At 35.8% G+C, this 20351-nt stretch overlaps 1 protein-coding gene across 3 annotated transcripts in view; it reads left to right on the top strand.

Annotated features, from left to right (window-relative positions):
• The window catches only part of CRISPLD1 (cysteine rich secretory protein LCCL domain containing 1), a 40827-nt gene extending 22173 nt beyond the window's left edge, over positions 1 to 18654 (top strand). For 2 of the 3 annotated variants that reach the window (XM_032710700.1, XM_032710709.1), the window contains 13 exons: positions 969 to 1087; positions 1221 to 1353; positions 2836 to 2951; positions 3806 to 3906; positions 4986 to 5165; positions 5258 to 5318; positions 5444 to 5510; positions 6126 to 6256; positions 8933 to 8976; positions 9065 to 9137; positions 11257 to 11332; positions 15900 to 16030; positions 17079 to 18654. In XM_032710700.1, the coding sequence (XP_032566591.1) occupies positions 969 to 1087; positions 1221 to 1353; positions 2836 to 2951; positions 3806 to 3906; positions 4986 to 5165; positions 5258 to 5318; positions 5444 to 5510; positions 6126 to 6256; positions 8933 to 8976; positions 9065 to 9137; positions 11257 to 11332; positions 15900 to 16030; positions 17079 to 17130 (1284 nt within the window). In that variant the 3' untranslated portion in view covers positions 17131 to 18654. Of the gene's footprint in view, positions 1 to 968; positions 1088 to 1220; positions 1354 to 2835; positions 2952 to 3805; positions 3907 to 4985; positions 5166 to 5257; positions 5319 to 5443; positions 5511 to 6125; positions 6257 to 8932; positions 8977 to 9064; positions 9138 to 11256; positions 11333 to 15899; positions 16128 to 17078 lie in introns of those variants that run through there. The other variant, XM_032710691.1, reaches the window with a different exon arrangement.
• Positions 18655 to 20351: the final 1697 nt, after the last annotated feature.

Raw genomic sequence — 20351 nt, 5'->3', positions numbered from 1 at the left:
TGAATTATTGTTATTTAGATAGCATAATCTCAATCTATGAAACTTAATCTGAATTTATGATGAAATACTTGAGGTTCTTTCCCCAGGAAATACTATAGTTTCCTAACCTGAGCATTGGTATCAGAGAGACAGGTATCTGGAAACGGTTTCTGCAGGTCTCAGGAGATTCAAAAAGTCAAGCAGCATTATGGATACTTTGTGCAAGAGGGATGGATCACTTTGAGCAAACCCCAGATTAGTGCAGTAAAAACTATGCATACAGAGTATGGTATGATTTTTTTGATTTGCCTTTCAGCTACAAACCTATTCTTCCATGTCTCTTAAAGAATTAAAAATAAGGATAAACACAGTAATTCATGATCTTTTTTTTTGACTTGTCCTAAGCATGCATCATGAATGTCTCCTTTTTTGCCAACCTAGTGATAAAATCAATGAATGACAACCTTACTCTAGTTTTCATAATTTGTGTTTGAATTGTGCATTATTTCAACAAAAGCTCGTTATAGAAGAGGAGGAGAAAATCGCATTCATTTCACATGAACTATTGGTTTAGAGGAAATAAAGCTTTGTTTGAAAGCATGTTGGATAATACCCTTTTGGCTAAGAAAAGTGCCCATAAGTAAAAAGAAATCTCAAGATAGAAAAAGCACTTAATTTAGCTTGGAAAGATGAACTAAGCCTTTCAGTTTCGTATTTGCGCTTTATTCACTGCAGCATGGTTGCACATGGTTTCTAAAGGGAATGCTGCAATGGGATTAAAATTTTTTTTTTCTCATGGTGAAAACATTTTTCTTTCTTACGTAACACAAATGGAGCATGCAATTTTCAAGTCTCACTTTTTCTTCAGTCTTCTGCCTCAGTAAAAGAAACTTCAAAAATGGACAGTCTTCTTTTTTTATTTTTTATAGAATGAGATAGATACCAAGGATTTCTAAGAAGATTTCCCTTTCTTTTCTTTCAAATTTCAGACATGGGACACAGAACTGGAGAGATCTGCAGAGTCATGGGCTGAAACCTGTCTGTGGGAGCATGGACCAGCAAACCTTCTTCCATCAATTGGACAGAATTTGGGGGCACATTGGGGAAGGTAGTTTAAGATACTGTTTTATGCAATATATGAAGTTTTTTAAAATTTAACAAAATTCGATTATTACTTAAAGGAAAAATGATAAAAGCTACAACTTTTGAATGATCTAATACGCTGCTACTGGCTTTCATAGGTACAGACCTCCAACATTTCATGTCCAAGCATGGTATGATGAAGTGAGAGATTTCACGTATCCCTATCCTCATGAATGCAATCCATATTGTCCATACAGATGCTCTGGTCCTGTTTGTACACATTACACACAGGTATGTAGGTGTGTTTGTTTTTTATCAGCTGTGGAAAAGAGTGATTGAGACCTCCAGTTATGTTGCTGTATGATACTTAGAGCATACTAAACTTTCAGTATATGCCATAGCACAAAAGCCCTAAAAGGGCTTGTTTAGACTCCATAGTTAAAAGCACTGGGTATTAGTAACGGAGTAGGATTGCCATACAAATCTTTAGACTTCATCCTCTTAAAAATCACTTCCTTATCAGGAGTAAGGAAAAAGCTCACGAACACCAGTGTAGCACTGGGTGTTGCTGCTCACTGCACTTCACATAATCCGGCCTCTGTGCTGGTATGCTGATAGTCCTTTCTGTAATAAGCTGAAGAAACAGCTCATTTTTAAAAAAAAGAAATATTTTCTTAGGTGAGTTCCTCAGATCAAGGAATAGGTTTTAAGATATTACTTTAATTTCAGCACGTTTTTAAAATTGCATAAAACTAATTTATTGCTTACTTCTGAAATTTGCGTATCTAGCCTGAATTTTGGCAGAGGGGAGCCAGTCATGTTTTCAGTGAATGGGAAATATATGATTTTCAGATTATACTACAGTCCACATAAAATTTGTGATACAATATTTGAAAACTTAAAAATGATTAATTTTTAAACATTTATTTTCTCTTTAGTAGCATAATTTACAATTGTATCTAATTTTAAAACAGAATTACCTCCATATTCTTATTTACCATTTCTCTAAATAAAATTACACTTACCATTACATGTGAGATCAATACATATATAGTTTTTGTGGTATCCTGTTGTATCTACAGATTTGGCTTACCTTGAATTAATACAATTTCAACACCTGTCATATTTGTCTAATTTGAAGATTCCAGCCTTTGTCACTCTGATTATTTTGAAATCTGCAATGAAAGGTGAATAAGGAGCGCAGCCACCTTTGACGGAAATGACATGAAAGCATATTCATTTAAAATCCATTACTTGGGTCATATTCATTTAAAATCCATTACTTGGGTCTATTTGGTGTATGAGTTTTGGGGTTTTTTTAAGTTTTATCCTTTATCTTACTTTCTTTTACTGCTGAAAGATATCTGTTCTCTCAGTCCAACCAATCCAAACCCCTCTGGGTCTTTAGGTTGTACTGAGACCTCTAGGGCACAGGAACATAACTGCTAACTCACAATCATCTATAAATTGTAATTCCAAGAACCAGTTCTTCAGATCATGTTTTGTAAATGTTTTGCTACAGTTTCAAATATACGCTTAGACCATTTATGTGTATAAAATGAGAACCACATTTTTTGTATCAAGGTAAAGCTTTTCTTTCTATTAAGGGTATAACCAAATGGCCTTTTGACAGTTGTAATTAGGTCACTTCAACCCATTTATAACAGAGGGGACTATATCACTTCTGTTATTTGAGTTTTATATATTGAAGTTTGGAGATAGTTATGATTTTATCAGCTTTGGTTTCACGTTTTTCTCTTTCATTTTCCATAGGTTGTTTGGGCTACAAGTAGCAGAATTGGTTGTGCAATTAATTTGTGTCATAACATGAACATCTGGGGACAGATTTGGCCAAAAGCAGTCTATCTTGTATGCAATTATTCTCCTAAGTAAGTAGATTGATACCCAGAAATATCTTGGTGGGGCAAGATACTTTAAATAATCTGAAAGGAGATCAGTCTGGATTTTCTATCTTTTGTACTGTTACTTTGTTCCCAAGGCAGGCTTTGGCTGCCCAAATACTCTTGTGGTTTTTCTAGTCCTTCAGTTTTCTAGTCCATGTTTTAGTATACAGCATCAGAGATCTTTGTTGTGGTGTGATATTTGTATCTCCCCACTGTGACTTTAAGGAATGTATTACAGGAAGCCCATGGTTAAGATCAACTTTTATAGGATATTCCATCTAGGAGAGTGTAGCCTGTTCTCATGTAATGGAGGAACTTAGTCTTACAGTGCTATGCCAGTCTGAAAAGATCTTACAGCAATTTACATCAGTTCTTCAGCTTTTTTCTTCGTGGACTTTTCAACTACGTCCTATGTGTTCGGTATAGAACCATAGAATCATTTGGATTGGAAAAGACCTTTAAGGTCACTGACTCCAACTGTTAACCTAAAACTGCCAAGTTCATGTCTAAATGATGTCCCTAAATGCCACATCTACATGTCTTTTGAATACCTCCACGGATGCTGATTCGACCACTTCCCTGGGCAGCCTGTACCAGTCCTTGACAGCCCTTTCAGTGAAGAAATGTTTCCTAATATCCAATATAAACCTCCCCTAGAGTAACTTGAGATTATTTCCTCTCATCCTATTGCTTGTTACTTGGGAATATCAGAACAAAGTTACAGTCTGTGTATCTGCTGGTTTTCATTATTTATTTGTTGACATACTAAATGCTGTTTAATGTTAATACATTTATTTATTAAGGTATTCTTTGCTATTTTTTTTTCTTTTTGTGTAAAGGGGTAATTGGTGGGGTCATGCTCCTTATAAACCTGGTCGCCCTTGTTCTGCATGTCCCCCTAGTTTTGGAGGAGGTTGTAGAGAAAATCTTTGTTACAGAGGTAAGTACTATTTCAGCATTACAACTATAAATGGGAATAGAAATGTAACCTTTCCTTTTTGATTTCTTTCCTCATTATGCCTTAACATAGTGGAATAGTATATATTATGCACGTACTGAAAGACCTAGTAGGACCCTTCTTTACTGTGATGAATGAGATCATGTAGTTATGGTATGTGAGACTGAGCCTCATCAGAGTGGATTGTACTGAACTCCTGCTGATAAGTGCTGATTCAGGGCTTTTAGTGCCCAGGGATGGAGACTGTCACTGTGTGCTATTTATGCCTTTCTGTAATTACAGTGGAAGTCTATGCAGTCATTTGTTTATAGGGAAACATTATCTCAATGACATAGTCATGTGCTATATGAAAAATCAAGAACAAAACCAGCAGACATTAGAAATTAAAATGTAGGCTAGGATGATTATTAAGTTCTTAAAATTTTTGAAATGCTATTCATATTTTATAGCATTGAAACACAACATATTATGAAGCTGCTACTTCTTTTTGCTTTACTCTGTGTATGAGTAATTTAGCAATTTTTCTTAATAACTTCTGAGATCTCATATGGACCATATGAAAGTGCATAAATGTGCCCAAATACCTTCCTTATAGTTCTTGTCTAAGTAAGAAATGTAGATTCAGTTATAAGTATTTCAAAATTATTTTCATTGTGTATGAATAGAAGGGCCTCATTTTCAGGTGTATTTTATAATGAAATAAGCTTCTTTAATTGCATATAATCTGTGAATTTGGTAAAACTCATGTATAACAGAGATCATCTTTGTTCTTTTGGTTTTCTGATGGCATAAAGGTACTAAAACAGGAGCATTTTCATACTTAAATTGTGCTGCATGTGCTAGAAAAGAAAATCTTTGGTCAGTATCACAAACATACTTGAGATGTTTTTATTAATCTTGCGTTCTTCATCTTATGAAATAGTGAGAAGTCTTTCTTGCTTTCACTTGTCCACCATTTTATGAGAACAAAGTCATTTTACTGAAACACAGTGAGGGATTTACATTCCACACTGATTTTTTTTTTCTGAGAGATTATTTTTTTTACCCATTTTCTGAAACAGAGGATTCAGAAAGACCTTATTCTCCCCATGAACCAGAAGAGGAAACCAACGAGATTGAACGTCAACGATCCAAAGCCCAGGATGCAACAGTGCAAAGCCGGCCAAGAACTCATTCACCTTCGGCCTCCACAGGCACTGATGACAGTGAGAAAAATGAAGTAATAAGCACGCAGCAAATGTGTAAGGAATTTACCTGATTTGCAAGTGGTCAACAAAATTAAATTGTATGGTATGAAATTCACTGCAGTGAATTTGCTTTTTACTTGTTTTAGCTCAGATTGTCTCATGTGAAGTAAGGCTAAGAGATCAGTGCAAAGGAACAACTTGCAATAGGTATGGTAAATTTTATGATTGTGCTTTTGAGATTATTCTGAAAGGCTGTATTTATACATGAGCTGGAATATTTTCCCTTTTTGCAATCCCAGGATTTAAGACCAAGTTGTATTTTATTCTCTTAGGTATGAATGTCCTGCTGGCTGTTTGGATAGCAAAGCCAAAGTTATTGGAAGTGTACATTATGAAATGGTAAATAAATATTTTTAAATTAGATTTTGTACAAGTAGAGTGTTTAATGAAATGTCTTTTCTGTTGGAATACTAGTTAAAACCATATTAAGAATGCATTTTGAGTATATCAACATTCACCAAAATAAAAGCTAGCACCAAATGTTTAAGATAGCATCAGATGACCTAAATTTACATCTGCTATTCTGCATGTACTGTCCAAATATGCTTCATACTTACACATACACAGAAGTAGAATTTTTATGTCCACTTATTTGAATGTAAATATGTGAAGGTGCAATTAAAGGAAAAGTACAGCAATTTGTTGGTACACTCGTATAAATTGTTTCAATAAGGTAGGCCTACTTGTGAAACCTTAATCCTAGCTGAAAGTATAGCATTTACTCTGTAGGTCTGGAAAACAATATAAGAAATAACAACTACTGTGAACAAGTATAATGTAAATAAGAACAGTTTATCTCTGAGTAAGGCAAAGTGGTGTTTTATTTGTATTAAATAATACCTACATAGACCATGCCAAACCTAATAGACTCTCTACCAAGGTTTTAATGACACATTGTAATTGAAATCTTATTGTTGTCTGACATGAAACTGCTTTTCTTGCTCTGTTTTTCAGCAATCCAGTATTTGTAAAGCTGCCATACATTATGGCATCCTAGACAATGAAGGTGGTTGGGTTGATGTCACTAGGCAAGGGAGGAAAAACTACTTTATCAAGTCTTATAGAAATGGCGTTCAGTCAATTGGGTAAGTTTTCTTAAAATATATGGAAAGGTTTTCACATGTTTATTTGTAGTTCCTACAAGATATATCACAGTAAAATATTTTTCTCATACTTTTTGTTATAAAGAATATGAAAATGCTGTAGAAAGGCACATGGATATGGAGTTATTGTATCCATTCTGAAACTTTAGCCAGTGTTTAATGCTGAACAGAAAAGTGACACAATTATGATGTGAAAGAAGGCAGATTGTTTTACATGTTTTGAACAAAGCTAGTATTATTTCCAAAGTTGGACCACGGACAGAGCAATCTATGACAGTTAACAAAGCAATAATCTTACAGGGTTTTTTCTGTAAGTGACCCTCTTGTAGTGTACATATGAAGAATATGAACCAAGTAGAAAATACACTTCTTCCTATATATTTGACGATTTCATCACAGTTCCACAATTTCTGAGAAATTTTCTGGGAAAATCCAGAAAAGCAGTGCACAGAAGGGGAGAATACTTGCTGTTTCTTATGTGATTATCCAATGATAGGAAAACATCAGTATTAGCACATTTGAATCTAAGATACTATTAATATTTGCAAATTACACTTCAATATATATAGTAATGTATTCTTCAGAGCTGTACATTTCTGTCCTTATTTTTGTCTATAATTAGTGTATATGTACTAGTAGTATGTGTGGAACAGTTAATGTAGGAGTGACATTGAACTGAAAGGAAATAGAATTTTGCTGAGTGATGTATTTGGCTCAGGTGTAAACCCAAGGGTAAGGAGATAGGTGATCATCAGAGACTGTGCGTACACTGTGTGCTGTGCACCTGTGATAATTTCTCTTTTCAACGGATAAGTCTAATGTGGCATAGAGAAGAACACTTACCTGTGTCATGGGTTTAACCTGTAGCTGGGGTTTAGTAGCGGGGGAAGCTATAGCGTGGCTTCTGTTAGAAGCTGCTAGAAGCTTTCACTGTCCTATGAGAAGCCAATGGTAGTCAATCCTATGAGAAGCCAATAGTAGACTAAATTCAATGACCTATAATTTGGTCTACCTGGGTAGCACTTAAGGCATTGATATCAATCTGTTTCTTTGGATCATCTGATGACCTGACTGTGGTTTCAGTTACCCACCTAAAAATGAAGATACAGACAAATATTTCTTTTTTTACTTGCTTTGAGACAATGAGACAAGTAACTTTGGATTATACCAATCCTAACATATTAGGAGCAAGTGTAAGAGTAGATAAACTGTAAATCAATCTTTTAAACTAGAAGCAATTGATTTTCCATCAGTTGAAATCTCTGTGTTTCTGCACCATATGAGACAAAACTGTATGAGTGTCCAACCTACCCGAGTGTATTTAGCACCTGTCCTTTGAGAATCAGAACTCAGAGCAAGGTATTAACACTTGGTTTTGTTGGCTATGGGATAAATAAAGATTATTTACCAAAGTTTCAAACCTTCAAAAGGCCCATCGATAAGACAGGGGATATCTTGCAGCTACCTGACTCTTACCAGTGTCTCTAGATGGAGCCTTGCATAAACTACATATCCATTCAATGAATAGATGACCTAAAGTGCATCTCACTTCTATTGTGTATTGCAAACCAGAATAGGGAATACAGCATACAGCAAACTTCCTAATCTTCAGCTCCTCTGATTTCTAATCAGGATTGCTAATAACTGTGTTTTTTCAGCTGTTGGATTTTCTTAGTATAGGATGCTGTTCTCAATATCTCAACAACAAATAATCAACAAAAGAGTACAGTGAACTATACCCCCATCAGTGTTGGCAATGCTAGGGCAACAGAAGTATGAACTACCTCAGTGAAAACAATGTGAAATTGATGGGCCATACAACTAAATAAACCAATGCAGGCAAACAATGGAGTCCCCAGGAGCAATTTGTTGCAAAGGGGAATAGGGAATCATTTCCTTATTGTTTTTTTTTTTTAATAATAAATAGCTTTATGGGTGCCAAAAGCATCATCAGTTTCTGTGTTACAGATGAAAAATATCAGAATCAAAGATGTATCCAATGAGTAAAAGAGGAGGAAAACAGAATATAAGAGGCGTAAAATAGAAATGCTCATCAATTTGAAATGAAGCAACATGATCTATATACCTGACTCTTTATAACAACAGGAAACGAATGCATCTGGGTACCATATAATTACTGAGAAAAAATGACTGTTACATTTTATACTGGGTTTTCAGTGATACTGTTAATAACAGATGACACAAGATCCAAAAATAATATTTAATTAAATGTTTCAGAAAGTCTGTGAGGAGAAACTCTTTTTCAGAGTTGGAGTTGTTTATAGGAATGAATCTTGAGCAGAAAGTGAATGATCTCTTCTGGTAGATGAATGCTTCTGAGCAACCACATGCTACATTTTGAGGGACAAATATATTGCATGGTTTGTTCCTAGCAGACTACTCTCTTAGCAAATTAAACTACTGAAAGAGTTTAACAAGCATTCTTTTTTTTTTTCAGATGGATTCAGTGGGAGTACAAAATAAATGTGTCAATTGCAATAAATAGATTCACAACTGGGTGGGGGGTTGCAGTGATTAAAAACTGATTTGGGACAGTGTCTTGTCTTAATTTCTGTATTCTCTAATAAAAATACTTCTAGCTAAAAGAAATCACTGAAATATATTATTTACTGACAATTTCTATTATTTCTTCTTCAGAAAATACCAGTCAGCTAATTCCTTCACTGTCTCTAAAGTTACAGGTTAGTATTAATTTCTTATAAACTCAGTACTACTTTATGATTTTTCTAAATAGCACGTATTTATTTGTTTCCATCTTACTTTCTTCAGTTCAGGCTATTACCTGTGAAACAACAGTGGAACAACTCTGTCCATTTCAAAAACCAGCCTCACACTGTCCAAGGTAAAATTATTAAAATTTTGTTAGTTTAAAGTACTGCCAATATTTCTGTCAGTTCCTAATTATCCTAAGTTGTCATTGATCAAAGATGTCAAGAGTAGCTGTGAAAATGAAGTCAGAAATGTTTAACTGATATTTAAGTCTTTGGTCTCAGTAGAAAGCCAGGTAGGTAAAGATGATCTGCAGGTTTTTTCAATGGGAGAATCTTTTTTTCTTTTGCCCATGAGGATCCTGGTGCTAATCTTAGTGAAATCATTCGGCTAAAGACTGTGAATAATTCTTCATTATCCAGTATTATTTCTATGCACCTTGGGCAAAGTACACTTTATTTCAATTTATTTACCTGTAAAACAGATACGATAGAAGGATGCAATACAGATATTTATTGCAGAACTTACCAATTTGTTTGGGAGTTCTGTAGGAACTGGATTGAAAAAAAAAGTTGAATATATATGGTTAAATTAAGGTGTGGTCTGCAGGTCAGTAAACAACTTTAAATATTTGTACCATTTCTTTGAAGATTGTGTTTTAACTCTTCGAAAGAAGCTGTGCCGCAATATTTTGATGAACGAATTTGGTAACAGTTCTTAAAACCATAGATGAGTCAAAGGTAAATACACTGTAGCATGATTTACCACAAACTAAGCTGGAGATATCCACAGGATTACTTTCATAGCAATCCTACAGCCAATACAGGAAGCAAGTACAAAGCCAGAACTGCTAGAAAAACATCCCTTCATGTAGCACTTGGGTCCATGGACTTGTTTGATGTTTGGCTATGGCTCCTGGCTCTCTAGCTGGAAGATGTGGAGAACTAAGCTAAGGAGTGGAACACAGGAATGGATAGATACAATCTCATACTTGTATATTTTTCTTTTTTTATTCATTATTAAAAACTAAAACTAGCTTCATTAAGAGAAAAATAGGGTCTGTCTTAAGGAAAATTCAAAAATAAAAATAAGGTTAAAAATAGTTTAATTCTGGTGCATCAACTTAAGGAACTTCACAACAGCAGTGATTCATTCAAGATTCTGTGCATGCTCTTAATTCTGAAAATATAGTCTCAGGAATTACAAGCAGTAATCATCTATGGCACTGATTACACAAGCTTACTTTTCCCTTTTGTACCCTAATCATAAATCATCAGCTCTTCAACAGCCCTCCTTTGAGATCTTGCTTCCTTCTAACAAAAGTAGCTTTCTTAACTGCTTTAATTACCCATCTGGTAAGACTCTAGTGTACCTAGGTGATGTGATGTGCCAAATATCCATGGAGCCTGGATAGCATCCTAGAGAAGAACACTTGCCCGGGGCTGCCCTGTGTAGGGGCCAAAGTATTTAGGGCATGACCCATTTTTTAAATTAAATAGTTCAGAGTAGACATTGAGTTAACTGTCAGTTCTTGCTTGTAGCATATCACAATTAACAGATAAGATACTCGACACCTTCTGTACTACAGTTAGCTTCCCATATGACTTTCATGTGCATTTTGAAATTGTAGCAGCCATGAATCACTGTGAAAGTCTTCCTTAAAGGTCAACAAAATGCAGTTAATAAAGACGGTCTTTGTTTTGGTAGCCTTCTGATCTCCTAGAATCAGGTAGGAATCTCATTACTTTACGAAGTTTTTCATTTTAGCTATGGATGCCAGTGCTCACCTTCATTATAAGTTGCTAGATTGGCTTACATCACCAGGTCATCAGCATCAAAGCAGGTCCTCACTCAGATCTGCCTATACTGTGAAGGTATTTGACTGTACAGTTTGTAAAGGATGCTGTAGAATCAGATAAATTATAGAAGAGTGAACAGTCTCTCTTCTCACTGGCTTTTCTACTAGCCTTACATATGTTGGACAAGAACACCATCCGCTTATCAAAAGGGAAGAAGACCAGACTTGTTAAAGTATAATTTTAAGCACTTCATTATGACCTCAACTTACATCAGCAATGCTTTTCACCTGTATGGTCAAAGCCTCAAAAACTGACAGCATTTTAAGAGCAGTATAGACCCATATGTATGCATTATGAACTTGATTTATAATCAATAATGCTGACAATGAACATGATATAGTAATCCTCTGATACTCATTCCTGACTGTGTGTGGTTTGTTTTTGATCTTTCAGGGTGTATTGTCCTCACAACTGTATGCAGGCAAATCCACACTACGCTCGTGTCATTGGTACACGAATTTATTCTGATGTAAGTATAGGGATTTACATTATGTTATATAATGAAATATAAAATCCTATGAAAAGTTATAAGGTAAAGATAACAAGATAGAGCATAGATACAGTTTTCCTGCATATGCTTATTTTTCACACAGTCTTTTCAAAGTTCTTTTTCAGAGACTCCCATTTAAGTTAGCAGTACTCAGCTGCTGAAGATATGGAAAGTTATTTGAAAACCCATTATAGACTTCAGTAGTCTCTGGACCCAAATTTTCAGTTTTTTATGAAAATTCCCACTGATTTGTTCAATATTAGCAGTGTATACTCATTTAAACCCCTGCACTTTAGATCCTGATGCACCCATAACTTCTGTCAGATAATACTAACAAAAAAAATTACTCTTAAAATAAAAGTCCACAGTTTCATTATTTTGGATATTTCTTTTTTGCGTGGATAGCAAAATATTTGCAGCAGATTTTCAATGTGTTTGTGTAAAGTATCTCACATTGTCATATTTTAACATTTTTTTGTCATTCTGTGTCCTAATCAAGTTTTTTTCCCTACAACATGTTGAGTTCTCAAGTGGGTAGAAAGAATGAAAAGAGAGTTCTGTTTTATGCCTCTCCTTTGTCATCTCTCTATGGAGAAGCCGGGATGTAGTGGCAGAGAAAGCAGGTCACAGTTTTGCCGGTTTTAACTGAAAATGTAGTCGCTGCAATTATGTTTTAAACTATCTTATAGCTGTCATAAGGAATAATATGGCAACCAGCTGGGCCAGATTTCACTACTTTCCAGTACTTTTAAATGTGTGAAAATAATATGCGAGTTTTGGTCATCATTATTTTGAAACTAAATAATGTCCATTAAATTATCTGAGTATCTTGTCCTGAAAACTCTTGTCCGTAAGCAGGGTCCACAGATATGAGTAGTACTTCTAATTTAAGAAGGATATGTGCACTGGATCCTTAATGTGTGTAAGGGAGGCAGTGAAAACAGATTCAATGCAAGTCCATTTTGTGGAAGATGATTTTCTTTCAGTTCTGTGGTTGCAATCAAAGGCTACAGCCAGTTTCCCAGTGAGTTAGAAAAGACTTTGTTGTAGGAGAAAGAAGACATGCTTTTGTTTAACTTAGACAGGAGAACATCCCAGAATATATATTTTCTTTGTCTGGAGAAGCCCCAGGTGACTTTAATTAGTATTATAGAGTTATACTTTAAAATTTATTTTAGATGTACTATTTCATTATTCATCTCCATTGTATAGAAATGTGTGCAGCCATAGTGCTTTTAGGAAAAAATGGACATAAATACAGGTAAGAAACCAGAGATGGAAGTCTTCTTATCAACTTCAAATGCTGTCAGGGTAGATATTTACACTGAAGGTGCTATTTTAGATTATGTTTATAGTAGTTTCTAGTACATACAGTATAGTGGTAAAGGAGATAAATAGACATCTGCAGGGCAGAGGTCATTTGACTTTTTTGGAATGTCTACCTTACTATGAGATGAATTGCCAAATAGAGATGTCTATTCTTCTCCATTTCCTACAGAAGGGTACTGGGGCATCTAGCTCAAATGTAGAAGGATGTATTTGTACAGGTGTTCCCATTGATGATATCAGTATTATACGGTTTTCTACAATGTTCTTTTTTTGCTAACATTTATTTTAAAACTAGACACTTTTTTATTGATATTTCACTAATACAGTTGGGTGTTATATGCATTACAATATATTACTGAACTAGCTTCAGGTGAAGTATTTCTAGAGAATAACCTGTTTAATAAGTGTGCCCTCTTTTACAGTTTTTCCTGTATTCACAGAGAGATTTCTTCACAGATAGAGAGAATTCATTCGCCCACTTGTCATAGCAAATGTATTTGAAATTGTAGTCCGTGATCTACTTGGTTGATTCCACAAAATAGATGGGGTTTTTGTGAAGTTCATGCAAATTCATAAATATGTATGTGGATGCATGCATATATGCACATGACTATTTATTTCCCATACTGCTTAGGCCTCTTGCATTGAATAAAGGAACAGGATTTTGCAAAGATAGTAAAAAAAAAAAAAGCAAATAACATTAATGGATGTCACTAATGCAAAAAGGTACATTTACAAAATCATTTTTATAGTATTGACAATCTAGTTAAACCTTTCCTTTTCTGGCTTTGGTCTGATCAGACATTTATTCTTAAACTCATTTTGTATTTTATGGTGACTTCTTTTCCTCTCTATTTCTGAGAAGATTTGTTCTCTGGTTTATCAGTAGTGCCCCACAGGATTTTATACCCTGTTTTTTCTTTTCTTTTAGCCTTTAGCCTCTTCATCTGTACTCCCACAGTATCAGTAAATAAGGGGTGGCTATAGTCGTAACAGTAAGGCATGTATTGGTGTTCAGGATATAACAAAAGTCTTGAAACCTTGGGAAGAGGAAAAGTACAAAGGAGTTTAATTGGCATTCCTCATGGCATGTTCACAGCCAGCAGTGTGGAAAAAAACCCTAAAGCATCTTTGCAAAAGATAATTTTCATAAACAATGTCAAATCTTTACTCCTTTAAATATTGTGACATTAAAAGACAAACTACATAACAGTGAAACCGGCAAGTCGGGCTTGGAATGAGAGTAGGAAAATCATTGCTATTTTAAATTCCTGATTTTATATACAATTGAGATTGCAAAATAGCTATGGTAAAGATTTACATTGCACTAGTTATAACTGGAAGAAATACAAGTTTTGTTTAAATAGTGGTTTGTTTGACCAGCTGTTGATATTTATATTGGCTAAGTTTTTTAAGGTTGCTTGTGGAGAGATCTATTGCATTGAAGACTTTTTCCACAAAAAAACTTGTCTCTAAGTGGAGATTTACTGTATCTGGACCTGCACTTTGCTGTGCTATGTATTGAAGATTGGGGCCTACCATCTGGAGTATCTAAGAAGTTTCATTCTTCTAGCAATTTTTAAAATGCTGAAAGAGTATTAGAGGACTGCAAGTTTAAATCAATTATTTAAATTAACGTTATCAAGATTGTCACTGAGGAATCCTTCTGTGGGTATTATTTATGCTTCATAGGTTCGTGAGAGGAATGTGTGACCAGAGAATGTAGGTTTCAAGCAGATATAAGTGCTGGTAACTTCACAGAGAATTTTCATTGAATCATAGAATACCAGGTTGGAAGAGACCCCAAGGATCATCTGCTCCAACCTTTCCTGACAAAACATGGTTTAGACAAAGTGGCCTAGGATCTTGTCTTAAAAGTGTCCAATTCTGGGGAATTCTGGGGAATCACCAATTCCATGGGAAGATTATTCCAAAGGTTGATTGTTGTCATTACGAAAAATTTTCATTTTGTGTGCAATTGAAATCTCCACAAGAGTAGCTTGTACCCATCACTCCTCATTTTTTCCATATGACTTATGTAAAAAGGGAGCCACCCTTTAAATACTAAAACATAATGATGAGGTCTCCCATAAGCCTTCTTTTCTCAAGGCTGAACAAACCCAGTTCTCACAGCCTTTCCTTATATGACAGCCTCCCCAGTCCTTTAGTTGTCTTTATGGCTCTTCTCTGGACCCTTTCCAACCTTTCCACATCTCTTTTATAGCAGGAACAACAACTGATGTGGCCTGACAAGCACTGAGTAGAGTGGGATAATGATTTTTTTCTCTCTCCTGGTGGTGCCCTTGCTGATGCAACCCAGCACCCTGTTGGGTTTCTCTTGTTTCTCTTTGCTGCAGTGGCACACTGTTTACTCATACTGAACTTGTGGTTCACCAGGACCCCCAGATCCTTTTCCTCAGAGCTGCTCCCTAGCTGGGTTGATCCCTGCATGTGCTGCACTCCTGGATTATGTATATGCACTCCAGGTGCAAGACCTTGTCTTTGTTGAACTTCATAAGGTTCTTGTTAGCCCACTCTTCAAACCTATCCAAGTCTTCCTGCAGGGTTGCTTTCTTCTCTGAAGCGTCCGCTTTCCCATTTAGTTTGGTATCATCGGCAAACTTCATCAGGTAGGCTTGATTTCACTTTTGATTTCACATTGATTTCACTTGATTTCACTTATGAAGATATTAGACAGCGTTTGGGCCAATATCAATCCCCAGGGCCCCCACTTGTGACAGGTTACCACATTGAAAAGAAACTATTTGCCACCACTCTGGGTGCCACCTGTCAGCCAGTTCCCCACCACTGCACAGACCCATTGCTAGACCATATCACTGTTCTCCATGAGGAGGGTGGGAAACCATATCAAAAGTCTTGGAGGAATCAGCTAGACAATTACCCCTCTGTTGTTGAATTGAAGGCTGATAGGTTCTTTCATTTTGAAAGACTGAAGAATTCAAACATGTTCCTGATCTTTGAACTGAAATAGCTTGAAAGAAATTATTTTGGGCATCATACTGAAGAGGATCTCGAAGAGACAGTGTCTTTATTCCTATAAATTGACCTAATTCCTATGAAAACTGATTTAAATAAAATTAGTCATGCATAATTATTTTATGTTTCCTAAACTTGGTTTAAATGTTGTTATTTGTTTTCTTCTAAACAATTACAAAATAAAAGGATGAAAACTAATCTTTCCCGCATTCTTTCGTAGATATCCAGTATCTGCAGAGCAGCACTGCACGCTGGTGTAGTCCGCAACCAGGGCGGTTATGTTGATGTTATGCCAGTAGACAAAAGAAAGGTGTATGTTGCTTCCTTTCAAAATGGAATATATTCAGAAAGGTACAGAGCCTGTTTTCAAAGATTACACTTTACCCTTTGCCTCCATGAGATTTACAAAGTCTTGCATTGTGTCTGTTTGTATCTAGGGCAGTGCTAGAAACCAAACAAATAGGCCAAAACTGGTGATTTACAGAGCTTGTGTAACAGCTGTGGTGACTTTGGAGAAGCTGTGGTGGCAGAGCTGCCTGCCTCCTCTAAGCTCATAAAACATTACTCTGAAAAACTGTGTACGAAATAAAACCTCTTATTGGCTTTGCTGGTTCTGTTGCAACTAACACAATATTTGATAAGAAAATTACCTTTACTTTCTTAGGGAGGTTTTAAAAATTAACATGGATGATGCAGGTTCATTGGTTCCTGATGAACTGTTCATTAGTGATTTACATGGTATTGAACCAGTGATCCTGAATCATAAATAATATTTACAAACATTAAAATTCATGATCATTGAAACAGGGCTTGCTAAAGAGAAAACAGTGGGACCATTAAATATGACGTACTAGTTCAGTTTATAAGACAAAGATATTTATTCTAACAAAATTTCATTGCAGTTGGATATTTTTTGTTTAATTTCCTTTGAAGCCAGATATTTATCCATTCAGAAAGCATTGTCATTGGATTTGTTAGACATTAGTTCTTTATAGAAATCTATTCTTCATCATATAAGCTACTAACAAATAAGGAAACTCCTGGGTCTGCAAGCTCTCTCCAAATGTAGTTGTTAGAATAGTGAGCATAAGATGCAGGCTTTCTCTTTCTTCTGAAAAATTTTTAGTATTTTGCTTCAGTAGAGCTTTATTCCTTAAACCAGGATCCCTCATCACAAAGGGATTGATTGAAAAATCACACTTGTTTTTTTTTAATGTTATTTTTTGAAATTTAGGTAGTTTTTATTTGTAGCAGCTTTAAAAAATCTTGGATAGCTAAAGTTAGGAGTTGTTACAAGAACTGCTGCAGGATCTTAGAATTAACAATTAACAATTCAAAAACGTTGTCACTGGAGTGTTGCAGTCTTAAAAATAATATAATTGATGTATTTATGTTTCAGTTTACAGAATCCTCCAGGAAGCAAGGCATTCAGAGTATTTGCTGTTGTTTGAATCTAGCAAGTAAAATGTAAAACAGGCAAGTGAAACCAGAGCACTTGGAAAAGAGTAATACAGGCCGTTTCTTATAATTCCTAGAATTTGTATAAAGCTGTAACATTATTGTACAGAAGATGTATACTGCTTTCCACCAAAAAGTTTAAATTACATATATATCTTAATGAAAAAAAATCTGTAAAAATAAACATGGGAGAAAAATTCATTTGAAAATCTATAATGATATATAACATTACTTTGAATCCTGTGTTAAATATTGCTATATTTTCTTAGCAGTTACTCTTATACAGTTAATTCAAAGCTCCTAAATGTTCTTTGTTTTCCTCATCTGAATATATTATTGTATGGTGCTTTATATATGCCACTAACAGTAACCTTTAAACTATATCATAGGGAGGCCTGAGTTTTTATTTTCAATGTACAGAAAAGAAGCCATCCCAATATTCTGATAAAATAAATCATGCCTTAAAGTAAAATAAAAACATATATAACTTTTTGATGATTTACAGTAGCGTTAGCCAAGCAAGCATAGAAGAGCTAGATTGTTCTCAATTTCACACTAATCATAACAAGTCCAAATACCTATTTTGAAATAAAATGGAAGATATAAAATATGGGAAGCCCAGGGTCATATTAGCATATTTTCCTCTAAAAAAATATTTCTAAGAGACATTAATCTCTATTATTTCTTAAATAGGTTGATAAAATATTTATTGGATGATGCTAAGCTCTTTAATTCAAATAAGCAATTCATTATGGCCCAATCTTTCACAAATATTCCACTGTCTTGGGATGGTTGAGTGAGAGACAAACATATATAATATTGAAGGATCTGATAAAATTTTTTATATTGAGAAGTGTAGTAACCTGAAATTAAGGAATAAGCCTGCAGTTCTGCAATGCAGTTCTGCACATCCACATATATATCTTTGCCATGTCCACTCCTTCAATTTACCTAAATTGGGTTCAGAAAAAAATGTAGACTTGTACACATACATAAAATTTGCAAGCTTGAGGCCTTGAGTTTTACATGTTGTCAATATACTATACATTGATATGAGGGTAAATGTTCAAAAAACTAAAGAAAATAGTAACAAGGCTAACCTTGCTCCCGTGACCTGGCAAATATTCCTGCAGGCCAGGAAGTATAGTGGTATGAAGCCCAGTGACAATTATGTCATTTGTTGCTTCACCATTTAAAAAAATTCATTTATGGTGAACAGCTTGGTGGATTAATTTTACCATATTATGGTATATAAAGAACATGTAGTGGTGTTACTATGTTTCTTTCTATGAAAAGTGTATTGGTGCTTTAAGACTGAAAAGCTGTTAAACTTTATTTTTGGTGTATTTTGTTTCTGTTTTTGAATTTCCCTGCAACTTGTAAACTTATTCATACTCTTCATATTTCAGAATACGATATTCTGCCTTCTCTTTTGCTACATGTACTACCTCATGTAGTTAGGCAAGCTTTGTTAGTTTTTTTTAATCTGTTTTGAATAAAAATAATTTACATTGTAAGACTAACTTTGACAGCTTTTATTTTTTAGTTGTTTGTCCTGAATTAAGAGAAAAAACAGCCACCCAAAATGTGGCTTTTTTTTTCCTGACCTAAACACTGCAAGTGTAGGACCAAGCAGCAGACATAGTCTGAGGTTCTAAAAGATGTAAAGGCAGTTTCCGCTAATTGCATCAGAAGTTTTGTGGATAAATCTTCTGCTCATTTTTTCAAGTTTTGACAAGGGTCAAATTGATGAGGGAGACAAAGAGTCTTTTATATATAACCCCTTTTTTTTGTGCAAGTGGTGGCCATTGAAAGAAGCTTTTATATAAATTTTGCAATACTGGCATTAACCATTTTTCAGGATTGAAACCTGGGACGGGGGAGACCTCCAGGCTCTTGGGTACCAGCCCATAACCTGGAGGGTGAATGCCCCTCCCCCCTGCCCCCCGCCTCGTGGCCCTGCGACCCCGTAAGGAGCTCACACAAACCACCAGGGAGGGACGGACGAAAGAGGAAGTTTATTGTGGGGTCCGGGGTTTATAAGGCTTTTAGGAGGTCAAAAGGGGACCCATCACAGAGTTCAGGGTCACATAGAAAAAACCAATCAGGTAAAGGTCAACAACCAATAGGAAGGGGTTAACAAAAGGCCAATGAGAAACACCTCAGGACACCTTCCCAGGACACTCCTGTATGGGAGACAAGTCCCTCACAGGGGGTGTTGGGAAGAAGGGGCAATGACTTTGCAAAAAAGCAAAAGCCATTTTGAAACCTGTTAAACCACATTAAAACTTCTGTTTCTGTAACATTTGAGGCGGTTTTCCTTCTTTTTCTTCACTATTCATCTCTGACAGGACTTCTTCCATCCTACATATGGCAAATCCATTGCCACAGAAACCAAAGTGCAATTAGACTTTGACTGTGCTGGATCTCCAAGTCAGTCAAAAGCTTGAGACAGACTTGCACCATCTTTTCTTAAAAGCACTTAACACAGAAAAGTCTTGCAGTACCTGGAGTTGGGGTTATCAGAACATAAAATGCAGTAAGGCCACCTCTGAAGTTGAGGACACACAGAACTACTGAGGGAGACATTAAAAACAAAATGTTTTGACTGCAAATAGTGTCCCTTTCCACACAGGTGGTACGTTTCCTTGCAACCTGGCCTTGCCATTCAGCAGCTCTCCGTGTTCCCTGTGTGGCCTGTGATCCCCAGCAGTGCCTCAGAACCCCCATGGGCAGCCTGTGGGGTGCTGCAGAGCCTGGGCAGTGAGGTAGCTCCCTGCCCTGCAGAATAGGCAGCAGGATCATCCCTTCCTGTGGGCAGTGCAGAGCCTGCGGTAAGGAAAAGAACAAGACAGTCACACCTTTAGCCATAACCACAACTTCTTCACTTTGGGTGAATGGAGTCCTATGTGGAAACACTGTTGCCACTGCAAATTTCTGCCTTTTTCTTCCATTTGTTCCTTGTCCCTTTTTTTGTTCTATGTATCTTTACTTCATTTTCTCTCTTATCTGTAAAGTCCACCCTACATTTGCTGTGCGAGGGAGCAGGGGTGGACCCTTGGGGCCATAACAGTAAAGTCGGAGCCTGGTGGGAGGAGAAGGGGGGCTACTTCTAGCATATGTGGATGGTTACACTGTGATCGGATCTACTAACCAATACAGTGACAAGAAGAAAGGGAGGTGAGTAACTCTTTCTCTTCACATCTTCTGTGGC

This window comes from Chiroxiphia lanceolata, chromosome 1 (assembly GCF_009829145.1).
Source record: "Chiroxiphia lanceolata isolate bChiLan1 chromosome 1, bChiLan1.pri, whole genome shotgun sequence".
NCBI classification, from domain to species: Eukaryota; Metazoa; Chordata; class Aves; order Passeriformes; family Pipridae; genus Chiroxiphia; species Chiroxiphia lanceolata.
Note: the sequence above shows the minus strand (reverse complement) of the source record. Positions and strands in the feature narration are given on the sequence as shown.